The sequence below is a fragment of the Durio zibethinus genome, chromosome 16 (genome assembly GCF_047325235.1).
Source record: "Durio zibethinus cultivar Kanyao isolate XHJ-2024 chromosome 16, ASM4732523v1, whole genome shotgun sequence".
In the NCBI taxonomy this organism is placed as follows: domain Eukaryota; kingdom Viridiplantae; phylum Streptophyta; class Magnoliopsida; order Malvales; family Malvaceae; genus Durio; species Durio zibethinus.
The window spans coordinates 17,445,139-17,462,631 of record NC_143177.1 but is presented as its reverse complement, the minus strand read 5'-3'; the positions used below and the strand labels follow the sequence as shown (position 1 = coordinate 17,462,631).

At 27.3% G+C, this 17,493-nt stretch overlaps 1 protein-coding gene and 1 pseudogene across 8 annotated transcripts; one reads left to right on the top strand and one right to left on the bottom strand.

The window, feature by feature from the left end:
- The first annotated feature begins 8,165 nt into the window (after positions 1-8,165).
- On the top strand, positions 8,166-9,886 carry LOC111298796 (LEAF RUST 10 DISEASE-RESISTANCE LOCUS RECEPTOR-LIKE PROTEIN KINASE-like 2.5; annotated as a pseudogene).
- A 1,747-nt stretch (positions 9,887-11,633) lies between these two features.
- LOC111290527 (chloroplastic group IIA intron splicing facilitator CRS1, chloroplastic-like) lies at positions 11,634-17,137 on the bottom strand. 8 transcript variants are annotated; one of them, XR_016328613.1, is made up of 10 exons: positions 16,373-17,137; positions 15,399-15,939; positions 14,886-15,016; positions 14,038-14,388; positions 13,721-13,877; positions 13,254-13,546; positions 13,051-13,110; positions 12,777-12,912; positions 12,563-12,699; positions 11,850-12,460 (listed from the first exon to the last, which is right to left on the bottom strand). XR_016328613.1 is itself a non-coding variant. In XM_022881890.2 (8 exons), the coding sequence occupies exons 1-8, from the start codon at positions 17,102-17,104 to the stop codon at positions 12,856-12,858; spliced, it is 2,322 nt and encodes a 773-aa protein (XP_022737625.2). In that variant the 5' UTR covers positions 17,105-17,137; the 3' UTR covers positions 11,634-12,855. The 8 variants fall into 8 exon arrangements, 2 of the variants coding, with proteins under 2 accessions (XP_022737625.2, XP_022737612.2); XR_016328615.1 differs by having other exon boundaries at positions 11,850-12,456; XR_016328612.1 differs by having other exon boundaries at positions 12,563-12,912.
- Positions 17,138-17,493: the final 356 nt, after the last annotated feature.

Genomic DNA, 17,493 nt, shown 5'->3' with positions numbered 1-17,493 from the left:
TTACCAAATCAGTTCAAATAATTATGGCCATTTCAACAATTATCTATTTCAAATCGTTATTACCTTTTGTTTGTCATATAACAATTCTTTTTTATCATACAAGTATATTCGAAATAAAATAATACTAATTTATTAATCTTTCAAAAATTAATAAGTAAGAGATTTAAAAAATAAATCTGCTTACCGAACTAGTTTGAATATTATGACTATTTCAATAATTGTATATTTCAAATCATTATAACCTTGTGTTCTATTTTAAAATAATTATTTTTATTCAAAAAAACTTATTTGAAATAAAATAATACTAATATAATAATATTTCAAAAATTAATAACAAAGATATTTAATAAATAAATTTGTTTCTCAAACTAATTCCAATAGTTAAGACTATATGAATAACTATCTATTTCAAATCATTTTTTTTGTGTCATAAAATAATTTTTTAATTCATACTAGCTTATTCAAAATTAAATAAAATGAATTTATTAGTATTTAAAAAATTAATATGTAAGGAATTTAAAAAATAATTTTATTTTTCTAACCAACTTAAATAATTATGACTATTTGAATAATTATCTATTTCAAATCGTTATGACCATTTGTTTTGTCATAAAACAAATATTTTTATTCATATAAGTTTGTTAGGAAAAAATTAATAATATATTAATATTTCAAAAATTAATAAGAGATTTAAAAAATAAATTTGTTTATCAATCCAATTCAAATAGTAATAACTATTTGAGCAATTCTTTCTTTTAAATTGTTATGACTTTTTATTTTGTTATAAAACAATAGTTTCTATTCATACAAACTTATTCGGATTAAAACAATACTAATTTATTAATATTTTGATAATAAATAACCAAAAAAATAAAAAAAATAAATATATTTACTGAACTAGAGCAAATAGTCATGACTATTTGATTAAATATTTAGTCGAAATCATTGTGACCTTTTGTTTTAGCATAAAAAATTATTTCAATTCATAGAAACTTATTCAAAATAAAATAATACTAAGTTAATAATATTCTAAAAATTAATAATTATGAGATTTAAAAAATGAATATGTTTACCAAACAAGTTTAAATAATTATGACTATTTCAATAATTATCTATTTGAAATTGCTATAACCTTTTGTTTTGCCATAAAATGATTTATTCTATTCTTACAAGCTTATTTTGAAAAAAATAATACAAATTTATTAATATTAAGATAATTAATAAGTAAAAGATTTAAAAAATAAATTTGTTCACTAAACAAGTTCAAATCTTTATGACTATTTGAACAATTATTTATTTCAAATTGTTATGACTTTTTGTTTTGTCATAAAACAATTGTTTTTGCTCATACAAGCTTATTCAGAATAAAATAATATTAATTTATTAATATTTCAACAATTAATAAGTAAAAGAGTTAAAAAATAAATATGTTTTCCGAACAAGTTCAAAGAGTCATGATTATTTGAATAATTATCTATTTCAAATCATTGTAATATTTTGTTTTATAATAAAACAATTGTTTCAATTCATATAAGCTTATTTCAAATAAAAGTATGCTAATTTATTAATATTTCAAATATTAATAAGTAAAAATCTAAAAAGTAAATACGTTTTCTGAATACGTTTAAATAGTTATGACTATTTGAAGAATTGTCTATTTTAAATCATCATGACCTTTTGTTTTATCATAAATCAATTATTTCTGTTCATAAAAGCTTATTTGAAATAAAATAATATTAATTTATTAAAATTCCAAAAATTAATAAATAAAAGATTTAAAAAATAAATCTGTTTACTAAGTGAATTTAAATAGTTATGACTATTTGAATAATTATTTATTTCAAACTATTATGATCTTTTGTTTTGTCATAAAACAATTGTTTCTATTCATAAAATAATACTAATTTATTTATATTTTAAAAATTAATAAGTTGGAGATTTAAAAAATAAATTTGTCTACCGAACAAGTTCAAATAGTCATGTCCATTTGATCTATCATTTATTTTAAATTGTTATGACATTTTGTTTTGTTATAAAACAATTGTATATACTTATACAAAATTATTCAAAATAAAATAATAATAAAATTTTAATATTTGAAAAATTAATAAGAGATTTAAAAACTAAATCCATTTATGGAACCAGTTCAAATCATTATGATCTTTGTTTTGTCATAAAACAATTATTTTTGTTCATATAAGCTTATTTAGGGTAAAATATTGCTAAATTAATAAGTAAGAAATTTAAAATATAAATGTGTTTGCTGAATCAGTTCAAATAGTTAAGACTATTAGAACAATTATCTATTTCAAATCATTCTGACCTTTTATTTAGTCATAAAATAATTTTTCAGTTCAGACATGCTTATTTGAAATAAAATACTACTAATTTATTAACATTCAAAAAATTAATACATAAGAAATTTAAAAAAATAAATCTGTTTATTAAACAATGCAAATAGTTATGACTATTTGAACAATTATCCATTTAAAATAAATATGACCTTCTATTTTATCATAAAATAATTGTTGTAGTTCATGAAAGCTGATCCAAAATAAAATAATATTACTTTATTAATATTTCAAAAATTGATAAGTTACAGATTTAAAAAATAAGTCAGTTTATTGAATCAGCTCAAATAATTATGGCCATTTGAGCAATTATCTATTTTAAATCGTTATGAAATTTTGTTTTGTCATAAAACAATAGTTTTTATCATAATGCCTATTTGGAATAAAATAATACTAATTTATTAATATTTCAAATATTTATAAGTAGGTGATTTAAAAAATAAATTTGTTTACCGAACTAGTTCCTATTTGAACAATTATCTATTTTAAATCATTATAACATTAAGTTTTATTATAAAATAATTGTTTTAGTTTGTATAAGCTTATTCGAAATAAAATAATACTAATTTAATAATATTCCAAAAATTAATAGCTAAGAGATTTAAAAAATAAATCTATTTGCTAAAATAGTTCAAACAGTTAAAACTATATGAACAATTATCTATTTCAAATCATTATGACATTTTGTCTTGTTATAAAACGATCGTTTCAGATCACGCAAGCTTATTCAAAACAAAATAAAATTAATTTATTAATATTCCAAAATTTAATAAGTAAATGATTTAAAAAGTGAATCTGTTTACCGAATTAGTTCAAATAATTATGGCCATGTCAATAATTATCTATTTTAAATTGTTATTCCCATTTGTTTCATCATATAAGAATTATATTTGAAAATTCAAGCTTATCCAGAATAAAATAATACTAATTTATTAATCTTTCAGAAGTCTATACGAGATTTAAAAAATAAATCTTTTTACCAAACTAGTTCAAATAGTTATGACTATTTGAACAATTGTAAACTTCAAATCTTATAACCTTTTGTTTTGTCATAAAATAATTTTTTTGTTCATACAAATTTATTCGAAATAAAATAACAGTAATCTAATAGTATTTCAAAAATTAATAACTAAGAGAATTAAAAAATAAATTTATTTATCGAACCATTTCAAATATTTAAAACTATATGAACAATTATATATTTTAAATTATTATGACCCTTTGTTTCTTCATAAAATAGGTTTTTTTTTTTGAATTTATACTAGCTTTTTTGGAATAAAATAAAATGAATTTATTAATATTTCAAAAATTAATAAGTAAGAGATTTAGAAAATGATTTTGGTTACCTAAACAGTTTAAAAAATTATGACATATATTTCAAATCATTATGACATTTTGTTTTGTCATAAAACAAATATTTTTGTTCATATAAGTTTGTTGGGAATAAAGTAATACTAATCTATTAATATTTTAAAAATTAATAAGAGATTTAAAAAATATATCTATTTATCGAACCAATTCAACTAGTTATGAATATTTAAGCAATTATTTATTTCAAATCGTTATAACTTTTTATTTTGTTATAAAACAATAGTTTCTGGTCATACAAGCTTATTCAAATTAAAATAATACTAATTTATTAATATTTTGACAATTAATAAGTAAAAAATTAAAAAAAATAAATATGTTTACTAAATTAAATTAAATAATCATGACTATTTGAATAATTATCTATTTTAAATCGTTATGACCATTTGTTTTGTCATAAAAGAATTGTTTCAATTCATATAAACTTATTTAAAATAAAATAATACTAATTTATTAATAATCCAAAAATTAATAATAAAGAGATTTAAAAAATAAATCTGTTTACTGAACAAATTTAAATAATTATGACTGTTTGAATAATTATCTATTTGAAATAGCTATTACCTTTTGTTTTGTCATAAAATAATTTTTTTCTATTCATCCAAGCTTATTTCGAATAAAATAATATAAATTTATTAATATTAAGACAATTAATAAGTAAAATATTTAAAAAATAAATCTGTTTACGAAATAAGTTCAAATCGTTATGACCATTTGAGCAATCATTTATTTCAACTTGTTATGACTTTTTGTTTTATCATAAAATAATTATTTATATTCATATAAGTTTATTCATATTAAAATAAAATTAATTTAAAATACTTTGACAATTAATAAATCAAATATTTAAAAAATAAATATAATTATCGAACAGGTTTAAATAATCATGACTATTTGAATAATTAGCTATTTCAAATCATTATGATATTTTTTTATAATAAAATATTTGTTTCAGTTCATATAAGCTTGTTTGAAGTAATATAATATTAATTTATTAATATTTCAAAAAAAATGAGTAAGAGAATTAAAAAAAAAAGAGTATGTTTAACAAAAAAAGTTTAGATAGTTATGACTATCTGAATAATTATCTATTTCAAAACATTATGACATTTTGTTTTGTCATAAACCAATTGTTTCGGTTCATAAAAGCTTTTTTGAAATAAAATAATATTAATTTATTAAATTTTCAAAAATTAATACGTAAAAGATTTAAAAAATAAATTTGTTTAACGAATAAGTTCAAAAAGTTATGACTATTTGAACAATTATTTATTTCAAATTGTTATGACCATTTGTTTTGTCATAAAATAATTATTTCTATTCATACAATTTTATTCAAAATAAAATAATACTAATTTATTAGTATCCTAAAAATTAATAAGTTTGAGATTTAAAAAATAAATTTGTTTACCGAACAAGTTCAAATAGTCATGTCTATTTGAATTATTATCTATTTCAAATCGTAATAACATTTCGTTTCATTGTAAAACAATTGTTTCTATCTATGCAAAATTATTTAGAATAAAATAATATTGTTCTATTAATATTTTGATAATTAATAAGAGATTTAATAACGAAATCTATTTACAAAAACAGTTCAAATAGTTATGATTATTTAAAGAATTATCTATTTCAAATCGTTATGACATTTTGTTTTGTCATAAACCAATTGTTTCTATTCACAAAAGCTTTTTTGAAATAAAATAATATTAATTTATTAAAATTTTAAAAATTAATAAGTAAAAGATTTAAAAAATATATCTATTTACCGAGTAAGTTCAAATACTTATGACTATTTTAATAATTATTTATTTTAAATCGTTATAATCTTTTGTTTTGTCATAAAATAATTATTTCTATTCATACAATTTTATTCAAAATAAAATAATACTAATTTATTAATATTCTAAAATTAATAAGTTTGAGATTTAAAAAATAAATTTATTTATCGAATAAGTTCAAATAGTCATGTCCATTTGAATTATTATCGATTTCAAATCGCAATGACATTTTATTTTATTGTAAAACAATTATTTCTATTCATGCAAAATTATTTAAAATAAAATAATATTGATCTATTAATATTTTGATAATTAATAAGAGATTTAAAAATGAAATTTATTTATCAAAACAGTTTAAATAGTTATGACTATTTGAACAATTATCTATCTTAAATCTTTATGATCTTTGTTTTGTCATCAAATAATTGTTTCTTTTTATACAAGTTTATTCATATTAAAATAATACTAATTTAATAATATTCCAAAAATTAGTAGGTAAGAGATTTAAAAACTAAATGTGTTTATCGAACCAGTTCAAATAGTTAAGACTATTAGAATAATTATCTATTTCAAATCGTTTTAACCTTTTGTTTAGTCATAAAACAATTATTTCAGTTCATACAAACTTATTCAAAATAAAATAATACTAATTTATTAACATTCAAAAAATTAATGAGCAAGATATTTTAAAAAAATAAATTTGTTTACCAAATAAGTTAAAATAGATTTGACTATTTGAACAATTATTTATTTAAAGTGTTATGACCTTTTTTTTTGTCATGAAATAATTGTTTCAATTCATAAAAACTTATATGAAATAAAATAATACTACTTTATTTCAAAAATTAATAAGCAAGAGATTTAAAAACTAAAGTTGTTTTTCAAACCACTTCAAATAGTTATGACTATTCGAACAAATATCAATATCAAATAGTTATGATCTTTCTTTTCTCATAAAACAATTATTTTTATCATCAAGCTTATTTGGATAAAAATAATACTAATTGAATAATATTCTAAAAATTAATAAGAGATTTAGAAAATAAATGGTTTGCCTAACCAGTTTAAATAGTTAAGATTATTAGAATAATTATCTATTTTAAATCATTTTAATTTTTTATTTAGTCATATAATAATTATTTCAGTTCGTACAAAGTTATTTGGAATAAAATAATACTAATTTATTGACATTCAAAAAATTAATAAACATGAGATTTGAGAAAATAAATCTGTTTACAGAACAAGTTCAAATAGTTATAACTATTTCATCAATTATTGATTTAAAATCATTATGACCATTTGTTTTGTCATAAAATAACTGTTTTATTTCATAAAAGCTTATAAAAAATAAAATAATACTACTTTATTAATATTTTCAAAATTAATAAGCAAAAGATTTAAAAAATAAATCAATTTATCGAATAAGTTCAAATAATCATAACCATTTAAACAACTATCTATTTTAAATTGTTATTACCTTTTGTTTTGTCATAAAACAATTATTTTTTAGCATACAAGCTTTTTCAAAATAAAATAATACTACTTTATTAATATTTTAAGAATTAATAAGAGATTTAAAAAAAAAATTATTTGCTGAACCAGTTCAAATAGTTATAACTATTTGAACAATTATCTATTTCAAATTGTTATAACCTTTGTTCTATCATAAAATAATTATTTCTATTCATATAAGTTTATTCAAAATAAAATAATAATAATTTAGTAATATTCTAAAAATTAATAATTATGAGATTTAAAAAATAAATCTGTTTACCGAACTAGTTTAAATAATTAAGAGTATATGAACAATTATTTATTTCAAATATTTATAACTTTTTGTTTTGTCATAAAACAATTATTTCAACTTACACAAGCTTATTCGGATTAGAATAAAATTAATTTATTAATATTTGAAAATTTTATAAGTAAGAGATTAAGAAAATAATTCTATTTACAGAACCGGTTCAAATAATTATAACTATTTACATAATCATTATTATTTTTTGTTTTATCATAAAATAATTATTTTTGTTAATATAAGTTTATTTGAAATAAAATAATATTAATTTATTAATATTTGAAAAATTAATCAATAAGAGATTTAAAAAGTAAATCTACTTGACAAACAATTTAAATAGTTTTGACTATTTGAATAATTATCTATTTCAAATTATTATAACTTTTTATTTTGTCATCAAATAATTAGTTCTATTTATACTATATTGTTTGAAATAAAATAATGCAAATTTAATAATGTTCCGAAACTTGATAACCAAAAAAAAATTAAAAAATAAATCTAATTACCAAACCTATTCAAATATTTAAGATTATATGAATGATTATCTATTTCATCATTATAACTTTTTCTTTTGTCATAAAATAATTATTTTATTCATACAAGCTTATTAATAATACTAATTTCATAATATTTCAAAATCTAATAAGTAAGATATTTAAAAAATAAATTTATTTATCGAATCATTTCAAATGGTTAAGACTATTAGAATAATTATATACTTCAAATCGTTCTGACATTTTGTTTAATCATAAAATAATTGTTTCAATTCATACAAATTTATTCAAAATAAATTAATATTAATTTATTAATATTTCAAAAATTATTTCGAACTTTTATACTTATTTTTGCCTTTAATTTGCTGCAAATATGTCTCAAGGTTTCAGGATCCTTCCCCTTGCTAGGCTACTCACAATCTTTTTGTCTATACAAGTTTGGTGTGTTTGTTCAGCAGCGACGATAAGAAAATCCCTAGAATACAACAAACTATTTCATTGTGGAATCATCCAAAAGCTCGGTTATCCTCTTCGGCAACGGGGTAGCCCAGAGTATTGTGGCGAACAGGGATGTGAGTTATGCTGTGAGGGTGGTAATCCCACGATTACAGTTAGTTCACAAAATTACCTAGTTCTTGTATTCAATTTGTCCCTTCGATCTTTCAATGTTGCTCCAATGGATAGTTCTTATAATGTGCTTTGTCCCCGGCACCTCGTCAACACCTTTTCAAATCTTAGCCCTTTCCACACTGCTCCGAGTACCAAGAACATAACACTTTATTATGATTGTCCAACGAATGCAAATCAGTTGATAGGACTTTCAAATCATCAATTCAATTGCACCATGAATGGAACTGACATCATGGGCCACTTCGTGGCCACATCTGCCTTTTACAACCTCTCAACTGCAGCAAAGGATACGTTGAGATCATGTCGTAGCAGTGTTATTCTTCCAGCATTTACTTCAATTTTACAGGTTTTGGAAAACAACCCAAGTTCAGCAACTCTGCGTGTGACCCTTGCTAATGGCTTTGGGTTTCTATGGAGTGAAAATGATTCCCTTTCTGGTATGATTGCCAACAGAACAAGAAATACATAAATAATCTGTGTTGGAGTTTTCTTTATAAAGGTAAATTACCTGATGGCCGATTGGTTGCAGTAAAAGTCCGCAGTGAATCCAAGGTAAGTGGAAAGGAAATTGTTAATGAAGTAGCTAGCATTAGCAGAACCTCCCAAGCCAATATAGTGGCATTCGTCGGTTTCAGCTGTGAGATCTCAATAAGAGATCTAATCTACGAATTCATGCCCAATGGCTGGTTGGATAAATTCATTTGCCATTGAACATCTCCGGATAAATCCCATCAACTAGAGGTGAAAACATTGTATGACATCGCAATCGGCGTTGCTAGAGGATTAGAATACTTACTTCAAGGTTGTAACACTAGGATTTTACACTTTGACATAAAGCCGCACAATATCCCCCTAGATGAGAGATTTTGCCACAAAAATTCGGTTTCGATCTTAAAAAATTATTTGAGTGGAAGGATAGTACTATTTCTACCATAAATGCTAGAGGAACTATTGGATATATTGCTCTGGAGGTATTTTGCCAAAGTTTCAGAGTAATCTCTCACATCCGATGTTTATAGCTATGAGATGATAGTCCTTGAAATGGTTGGAGAAAAAGAAAATATTCATAATCCTACTAGTAAAGCGAATTTTTCTTTATGGATTTACAGGCGACTGAAAGAAGCAAATTTGAAACTTAAAGAAATGACAATTGAAAATGAAGAACTAACGAGAAAGATGATCATAGTGAGTTTGGGGTGCATTCAAAGTAATCCATCGGATCGACCATCAATTACGAAGGCAAAGAGATGTTACAAGGAAGCATTGAATCTGTCAATTCCACCAACACCTTTCCTGTTTTCTCCTCCAAGATCACCTAAAAACAACTCACATGGATGACAATGAATATAGTTCATCTAGTGTATGAAAAAAAGTATGTGTAATCAGACCCAGCTAGTGAACTTAAATCATATTCAGTACTAAATTCATGGCTGTCAAATATCTGGTTACAGTCTCCAATATATGTTCTGCTATTTGCAAGTTGAATTTGGATATATTTCAAGAATCTAATAAATTTCAAACTTCAGGGATTAATTAAAATTAGAGAGAACCCCTATGCACCGTTCAAACCCTTGGAACAAACTTGCCTTCGGGAACTGCTTGGAGTCAATATTCCTATTGGAGACAAAATTCTTAACAGCAATAAGCATTAATCAAGAAGCATTTAAGAAACTGAATGGAGGCATGTTTACTACTTATATTAGAACAAGGCGGCAAAACAACTGTTAGTTATATCAAATGGAAGGTGATCACCAAAGAATATTATGTCGGCTCTTTAAATTTTTTGTTTTTCTCATTTTCTTTTTTCTTTCATTTTTCAGCCTGCAGGTACTGATTTTATGCACTCCCAGCTAGAAATCATATGGCCGGTTAGCTATGCAAGTTCTTATGGTATATAATAAGTTTGCATATAAGACAGCGGTCAACATCCATATCGATTGAGAGCCAATCCTTGGAAAATGGATATATAAATAAGCTGATCGTATTGAGGTTAGAGCAATAAAAGAACCTTTACTAAGTAAAAGCGACACCTATCAAAGACAGTGAAATCAAGCTGCATAAAAAGACGAAATTCAATACTAACAATACCAACAATCAACGAAAACCCCAACTTCCATATATACCAACACCTAACTATTTGAAACAATTACTGAGAAACATAAATCAAAATATGGAAAAATAAGGTATGCATGAAAGATCTTAAACGGTGTAAGTATCGACTATCTTATCAAGTAGATTTACACGCAAGCTATACAGGTTAAGGTGTCATATAGGCCGGGCAGTTAATGGCATGATATGGCTCGAAAAGGTGTGGTTTGTGCTTGGCAAGACACGCTGTGAAGCAACCGGGCTGGGCCGAGCATGACCCGTGTGCTTTGCTGGGCTATCAAGACAGTGAAATCAAGCTGCATACAAAGACAAAATTCAATGCTTACAATCAACAAAAACCCCCACTTCCATATATCCTTCCTCCAGAAACACTTCTGCTTGCCATTTGAAACAATTACTGACAAAACATAATGAGAATCTTATGAGCAATTAATCAAAATATGGAAAAGTAAGGTATGCAAGGTTCTTACTGATACTTAAGCTGCTAGAAGGATCATAAACAGAAATGTATCGACGAACTTATCAAGAAGATTTAAAGCAAGCTGTATAAGTAAAAGACGACTTCCAGCCAAAGAGGAGATAGAGTGATTGCAAACTAACATATCAATTATGAAGAACCAATACAAGGACCATCTTCTCATGGAAATGCACCTTATATGTTAGAGCCATTGCCTACATCTATGGCAGAAATGCCACATTCCTACTATAATAAAACAGCTATTCTTAGTAAATGAATTCAGAAACACTCATGCAAACCAAGTTTCTTCTTGTGATATCTTTTTTGTAGCTATCAAACTAGACTGACTAAACCAATATCATAACAACCAAATGGAAGATTGAGAAGCCACTTTATCTTCCTACAGGAATCATCTGCAACTTCAAAGTTCATAGTTCATCAACCTATTCCTTCAATTTCCATCCCTCTCCCTTTTTCTCATTTCATAATAAGAATAAATGAGGCCAGAAGGTGATAATCCTGTGATGCAAACATTCTCCAATATGTTGAGGAATGGATTAGAATTGTGAAGCGTAATAACAGTCATGCCAGAGTCAACAATAATAATAGTAATATTGCATGAATAATTAAAGCATCAGAACCATATACCAATCAAATGAACCTAACTAAATCATAAATTAATCTTTACATAGCGGGTAAGCAGAGGACCCAAGAATCCAGGAAAATTACGCTCTGATTATTCTGTCTACAAGGCAATGACGTATCCCTTACATCATAATTAGTTATACTTAATCCAAATAATTATTAACCATTGTCATTTAGTGGCATTGTGTTTTTCGCAGGCAACAAACGATAGCAAGATTGTCAACAGGTTAACTTTGAACTAGTTAGAAATATACGAGAAATGTGCAACTGAAGCTAACTGTTACAGCATAAAGATGGGATATCAATTTTCTTCACATGTGCTTCTCCAAGTAGGAGTGCAATTCTTGTCCTAGATGAAAGTTGAAGTGTCATTCCTGAAATTGCTTCTCTAAATAGGAATGTTGTTCATTGTTCTAGCTCACTACTTAATGCCACTAAATGTTGAAAATCTACTCCTGCACCAAAAGCATGCCATCTAAGAGATGCCAAAAGCTTCTCAAATAGTCCACTGTCAGATTCAGCTCAGTTTGTGGATCTGGTGTTATATCACGATTATTCAGTGGCTACCATGATTGGAAGTGGAACAAATGTACTTGAGTGCCAGAATGGATAACTGAGATACTGTCCTCTCAACTGTAGCATTTCAACATGAACCATGCAGATAGAAACCTGCACACCAACCCCTGCTAGTCCATAAGTTGCACCGGATATTGACTAATTAGTGACTTCAACCAAGTAAGAAAAATCAATTGGCTGCACGACTATATGGGAATAAGGTGTAACACCATTGAGGAACACGTGGCATAATCAGGGCTGACCAGTCCTGCCTTGGATTCAGGATATCGTGTTAGATCATCACCTGAATAAGTGTTTGCAACTGTTTTTTCTGTGTACCATCTCAAGCTTAAAATGTCTGAATCAACACTTACAAGAAGTAGAAAGAAATCTTGTCTGAATTTCCCCAGGATGGGCAGTCAAGAGCTTGGCTAACTTGCTACACTGTTACTATAGTGATGCACACAAGCACGTGCAACCATCTCATCCAGGAGTCTTTCTCCATTTTTGCCTGCATACATAATAAACTTGAATCAAGACCCAAAAATGGAATATTACATAATTCAAAATTTTCAATTTGCAAGATACCAAGAGCCATCGTCAAATAATATTGATGATTGATTACAGTAGAAACTTCCAGTGTACATCACAATTCATAGAACATCTGTTAGTCAGCAGCTTGCCACCCTTGCAGAGTACCAACTCTTCTTTTCTTTAGCTCGGCCTAAAGTTTCAGTACATCAGTTTAAAAGGTAAATAAGAAAATATGGGTAAGCTTTGCTTTACTGGAGTTTACAAGGTTTCACAAGCTATTTTAAGATGTAGGTGTATCACTGATGAGAATAAAAAACTTTATCCTTACCAGTTTGAGTTCCGAATCTAAGATTGCCTGTCGTCGTTGGTAAGCAAAAAACTTCAATGACTGATACCAAAAAAAAAAACAGAAAGAGATCATGTTTCAGCCTAGAAACGCACAATGGACAAAGAGATTAAACAGAAAATTTCTGTAGAATGGTAAGAGCAGTAAACTTGTGAGAGAGAAGAAAAAAGATAAAAGGAGCTTACTCCAATTTTCTGCAATTCGATAGACCTTTGTAATGCTTCCCTCTTAGTTAGAAGATTGTCAGTCATTAGCTTCAAAGGGCGTCGATAATTTTTTCCTCGGTATATGATTATAGCATGGCCATCTTTTAGCTTCTCAATTGAAACCAAAATCCCACCACTCTCTGCTACAAGCAATTTTGCAGTATGGATGACTCGTACAAACACTCTCTGCATTGTGATTATCTTGACAACTTCTCTGTGCTTCCAATGTTGATGTACTCCTTCTATGACGCCATTAAAGACCCCACGCCGACCTGAACATATTTAAACAAAAGATAAATCAAGAGAGAGAGAAACTGATATATGGGCAAGATCGCTGAATTTAGATGGTGGAAATATCAGCATAAAAGCTATCAAAAATTTTCAATCAATAGATTTGAAAGAAAAAAAGATTCAATTGGCAACTAGAAGAGCAGTCTTTCCCTTACCAAGTACCAAGCAACTATGGAGTTTCAGTCCTATCTTCCGCAAGCATTCTCTCTCCTCCTCAGCAATTATTTCAAGATCCACATCCAGCTCAGCAGGTTGCCACGAAGAATTCAACTTTGCTAGCTTTTTAGCTGACTTCTCTATCTTTATGTTAAGCTGCAAAGTGAAATAAGATTGTGTCAGCAAACAGCACTCCCAAATGAAACAATATGATGTTAAGCATGAAAGCGACAAGTTTAAACAGGTGAAAATGGTGTAGGAGGTTTAATGATTCAGAACAAGTAAAAAAAAAAAAACAAAGAGGAAGGGATCTTACAATTGAAAGCTTGCGTTCTTGGTTCCTCAATTCCCTCTCTAAGTTTTCCTTTTGAGCTTCCAATTGAAGTTCAAGTTCATTATTTTCTTTTTCCAGGTCTCCAAATTTCGCCTGGATATCATGAAATTCTGATAAAGTTCCTACAGTGCTACTCTTAGCCAAAGGTTCATCAGCAACCTGAAAGGTTTCAGCCACTTTCACTCTAGCACCTTCTTCATTAAGTTGGCATCTTCTGAGTGCCATTTCTCTCTCAACTACCAAATTAGCAACACCTTGAGGAAGGAAATCCTTACCCCTATAAAATATTATTAGGAACTTATTGCGTAATAACAAAATTCCTCCCGTGAGATTCTGCATAATCAGATGTATTAGTCATCGTAAATTTAATATATTTAGCTGTTCATAATCATAAATGGCAAGCATAAATGTGCATGCATGTCATGCTGATAGGGCCATACCAGATTGCAAGGCATGGAAGGCTACCAGTGAACCTTCCAAGAGCCTTAGTTTCAATAAAGTCCTAAATTCACCTACACAGGGTTTTTTATGATCAAATCATAATAGCAATGCTATCAGAGCCACTGTACCCAATAATATCATGGATTCAAGCATGGGATTGATCAGAAAATTTTTATCCTTAAACCAAAAGAATTTCAAGTCAGGCTCACAAAGAGGTCCATCATATTGTTCTCTAAAGACATGACACTTAAACCACCCTGATGCAACTTAGTGATGGCACAAATCAAGTTTGTTGACCATATAAACACAGATTTGCCCATGTTTTTAATAAATAGAGCAAACTTAAGAGACCATGATTGTTAAACAGGTCAAAAGAATTATAGACTTACCTTGAGATCATATGCCATTTGCTCATTGTCAATATTTTGAATCCCCCATTTTATAGCAATCTTTGCTATGAGACTTTTTTCCCATAATTTCAAGATAGCAGCAGCCAAGCCTTCAAGGTTCCTATTCCTCCCTTCAGCAAGAAGAAGAAACCAGAATCAAGAATTTTGAAAAGTGCAAACATTAGTGAAACACAAAGCAGCCGAGCATAGCCCAGTACATCATTTGTTATACAAAATTTAAAACATCAAGAGTGTTGTCAATGAATTAGTACTAATGTATAATGTGGAATTGCAGATTTACCCTCAAAATAACTTCTCAGTAATTACAGAGGCAAATGTTTTTCCAGATAGACTAGATTATTTTCCCTTCCCTTATTGTCTATGGTAGTTACTTAATGGTAGGAATAATACATGCATATGCCATATGTCTACCACAATGCACAAATGCCCATGCCAACACTGAGGTGCATGTGTAAATTCTAGCCAATAAGTTTACAATAGACAAGGTGGTACCAAGAGCAAAATGAAAAGGTAAAGGATGAGCAAGCTTTCTCAAATATGTCAACTCTGCTTCATTCAATTTTGATCTAGTGTTTGGAGGAGAAAGCCTTAATGGAGGCCTAAATCCAGGAACCACTTCTGGAAGCAAGTCTGCATCAACTGGTAGTGGCTTTCGCATCCACCAGTCAATAAAGCGAGGTCCTAAACCATCCAATAATCTATCAGTTTCTCTCTCATACAATGACCCAACAACTGTTCGGTTATTTTCATCTCCTTTGATATAGATGCTGGTTGGCGTAGACTCCTTTTCTCTGTCTTCTCTATACAAACTTCTCCCCAAAGCACGTAGATTAGATTTTTCTTGAGACATATTAATAGTATTGCCTGAAGTAAGGCGACTGACTGCAGATGAAGATATTTCTTGACCATTGGCAAAACATGATGAATACTCCATTAGAGAAAATTTTGAAGTCAGCCCATGTATCCAAGTCCAACCTCTGTATACAACCAGAATATCTTTCTTGCTCCATACAACCAAGCCCCCAGTCTTCATCTGTTATGAAAAGATTTAACCATCAGAAAGTTTGATATGGTTATATCCAAAATCTGCCGATTTATCTATGTTTGAAACATAACAAACAATAATCTTAAATGATTATTTATAATCGACTAATCATTAAAAAACACATAAAAATTATTATTATTTGCATATGAAGAGAGAAAATGTTACCTTAAAATACCCTTTCATACAATAATACTCTTCCTTAATACATGAATATTCCTATCAAGTATTCTTTTCTAGAATTGAATTGTAATGAATCCTATTTTCATTTGGTTCTAAACATATTGTAACCTTTTCAAATTATAAAAGATATATGACCAACAATAAACAGCCTTGAAACTTCTAACATAAAACAAAAAACTATCAATAAAAAGAAGAATCCTCAAGAAAACAAAAACGCAAAAGAAATCAACAGAAAACAAACCTCAACAATTTCTCTTGCTCTATCCATATTTCTACACAAAGGGACGCCAAATTTCACCATTACAAGCTCATTCTTCCCCCAAGCCAACCTTATCTCATCAACAACAGCCTGAGTTACACCAGCTTTCATCACCTTAACCCATTTCCTCATCCTCATAGCCTTCCTTCTCAATCTCTCAAGCAAATCCTCATCAAGACTAATCTCAGCTTGAGTCAAAACTTTCTCCTTTTTCATCCTCCTAAACATAACTTTCTCTTCTTCTCTCAACCAAGGCATTTTTGCATCATATTTCTTCGCTTCTCCATCTCTTCCAATCTCCTCCAACCAATTCCCCAGCTCGAATTCTTCACAAATCCCAATCTGGGTATCTTCCAAAACAGCATTTCTTTGTAGCTTTTCCACGTTTCTAATGATCTTTTTCGTCACTTTCTTCCCTCTAACCCCACTTTCCTTACCAAACAATGCCTTGTCAGGTGCCTTAGCATTTCTGTTTGAGCCCTTTTTGGTGGTGGGTTTTGAAAGGTTTAACATTTCACGGGGTTGGAGAAGGAGAGGAGCCTTCATCCACGGAGCTGTAGGCATCTTAATGGGGCCATTATTGGGGTTTTCCGAGATAGAGAATTCAAAATTTTTGTTAAAAGAGGGATTTCCTCTTAGGGTTTTGGAAGGATTTTGGTTTGAGTTCAAGGAAGAAGATAAAGGAATGAGAGAAGTTAAGACAGCGGCAAGCATGAGTGGTTATGGAAGAGCGAGTTACCTGAACTTAGATCACCAGAGATGTAAGCCTATCGTCTAAATATCGCCAACCAATTGCAATTGAGTCAAAAGCCATAATGATCATTCTATTTTTAAACGTAATTTCGTAAGTTAATATTTTCGAAATCGATTTTTTTTGAAAAATTTTCATATTATATTTTAAAAATATTTAATGATTTTTATAGTATTCAAAATTATGAAGCATTTTCGAAAGTATAAAATTACAAAAATAAAAAATTTTATAATTTGACTTTTAGGAGATTAAATTTTCACATAACTTTTTAAATTTTAATTTTATATTATTTTATAATTTTTTTGTGTTTTAAAATTACAAAAATTAACACAAAAGCTTCATTTTTCAAGAA

Excerpts from the sequence above, each read along its gene's own strand:
- LOC111290527 (XM_022881877.2), bottom strand. The coding sequence starts at position 17,104 with ATGCTTGCCGCTGTCTTAACTTCTCTCATTCCTTTATCTTCTTCCTTG. Across the intron at positions 15,940-16,372 it reads GAGCAAGAGAAATTGTTGAG|ATGAAGACTGGGGGCTTGGT; the intron begins GTTTGTTTTCTG and ends TTTTCATAACAG. Across the intron at positions 13,547-13,720 it reads CCATAGTTGCTTGGTACTTG|GTCGGCGTGGGGTCTTTAAT; the intron begins GTAAGGGAAAGA and ends AAATATGTTCAG.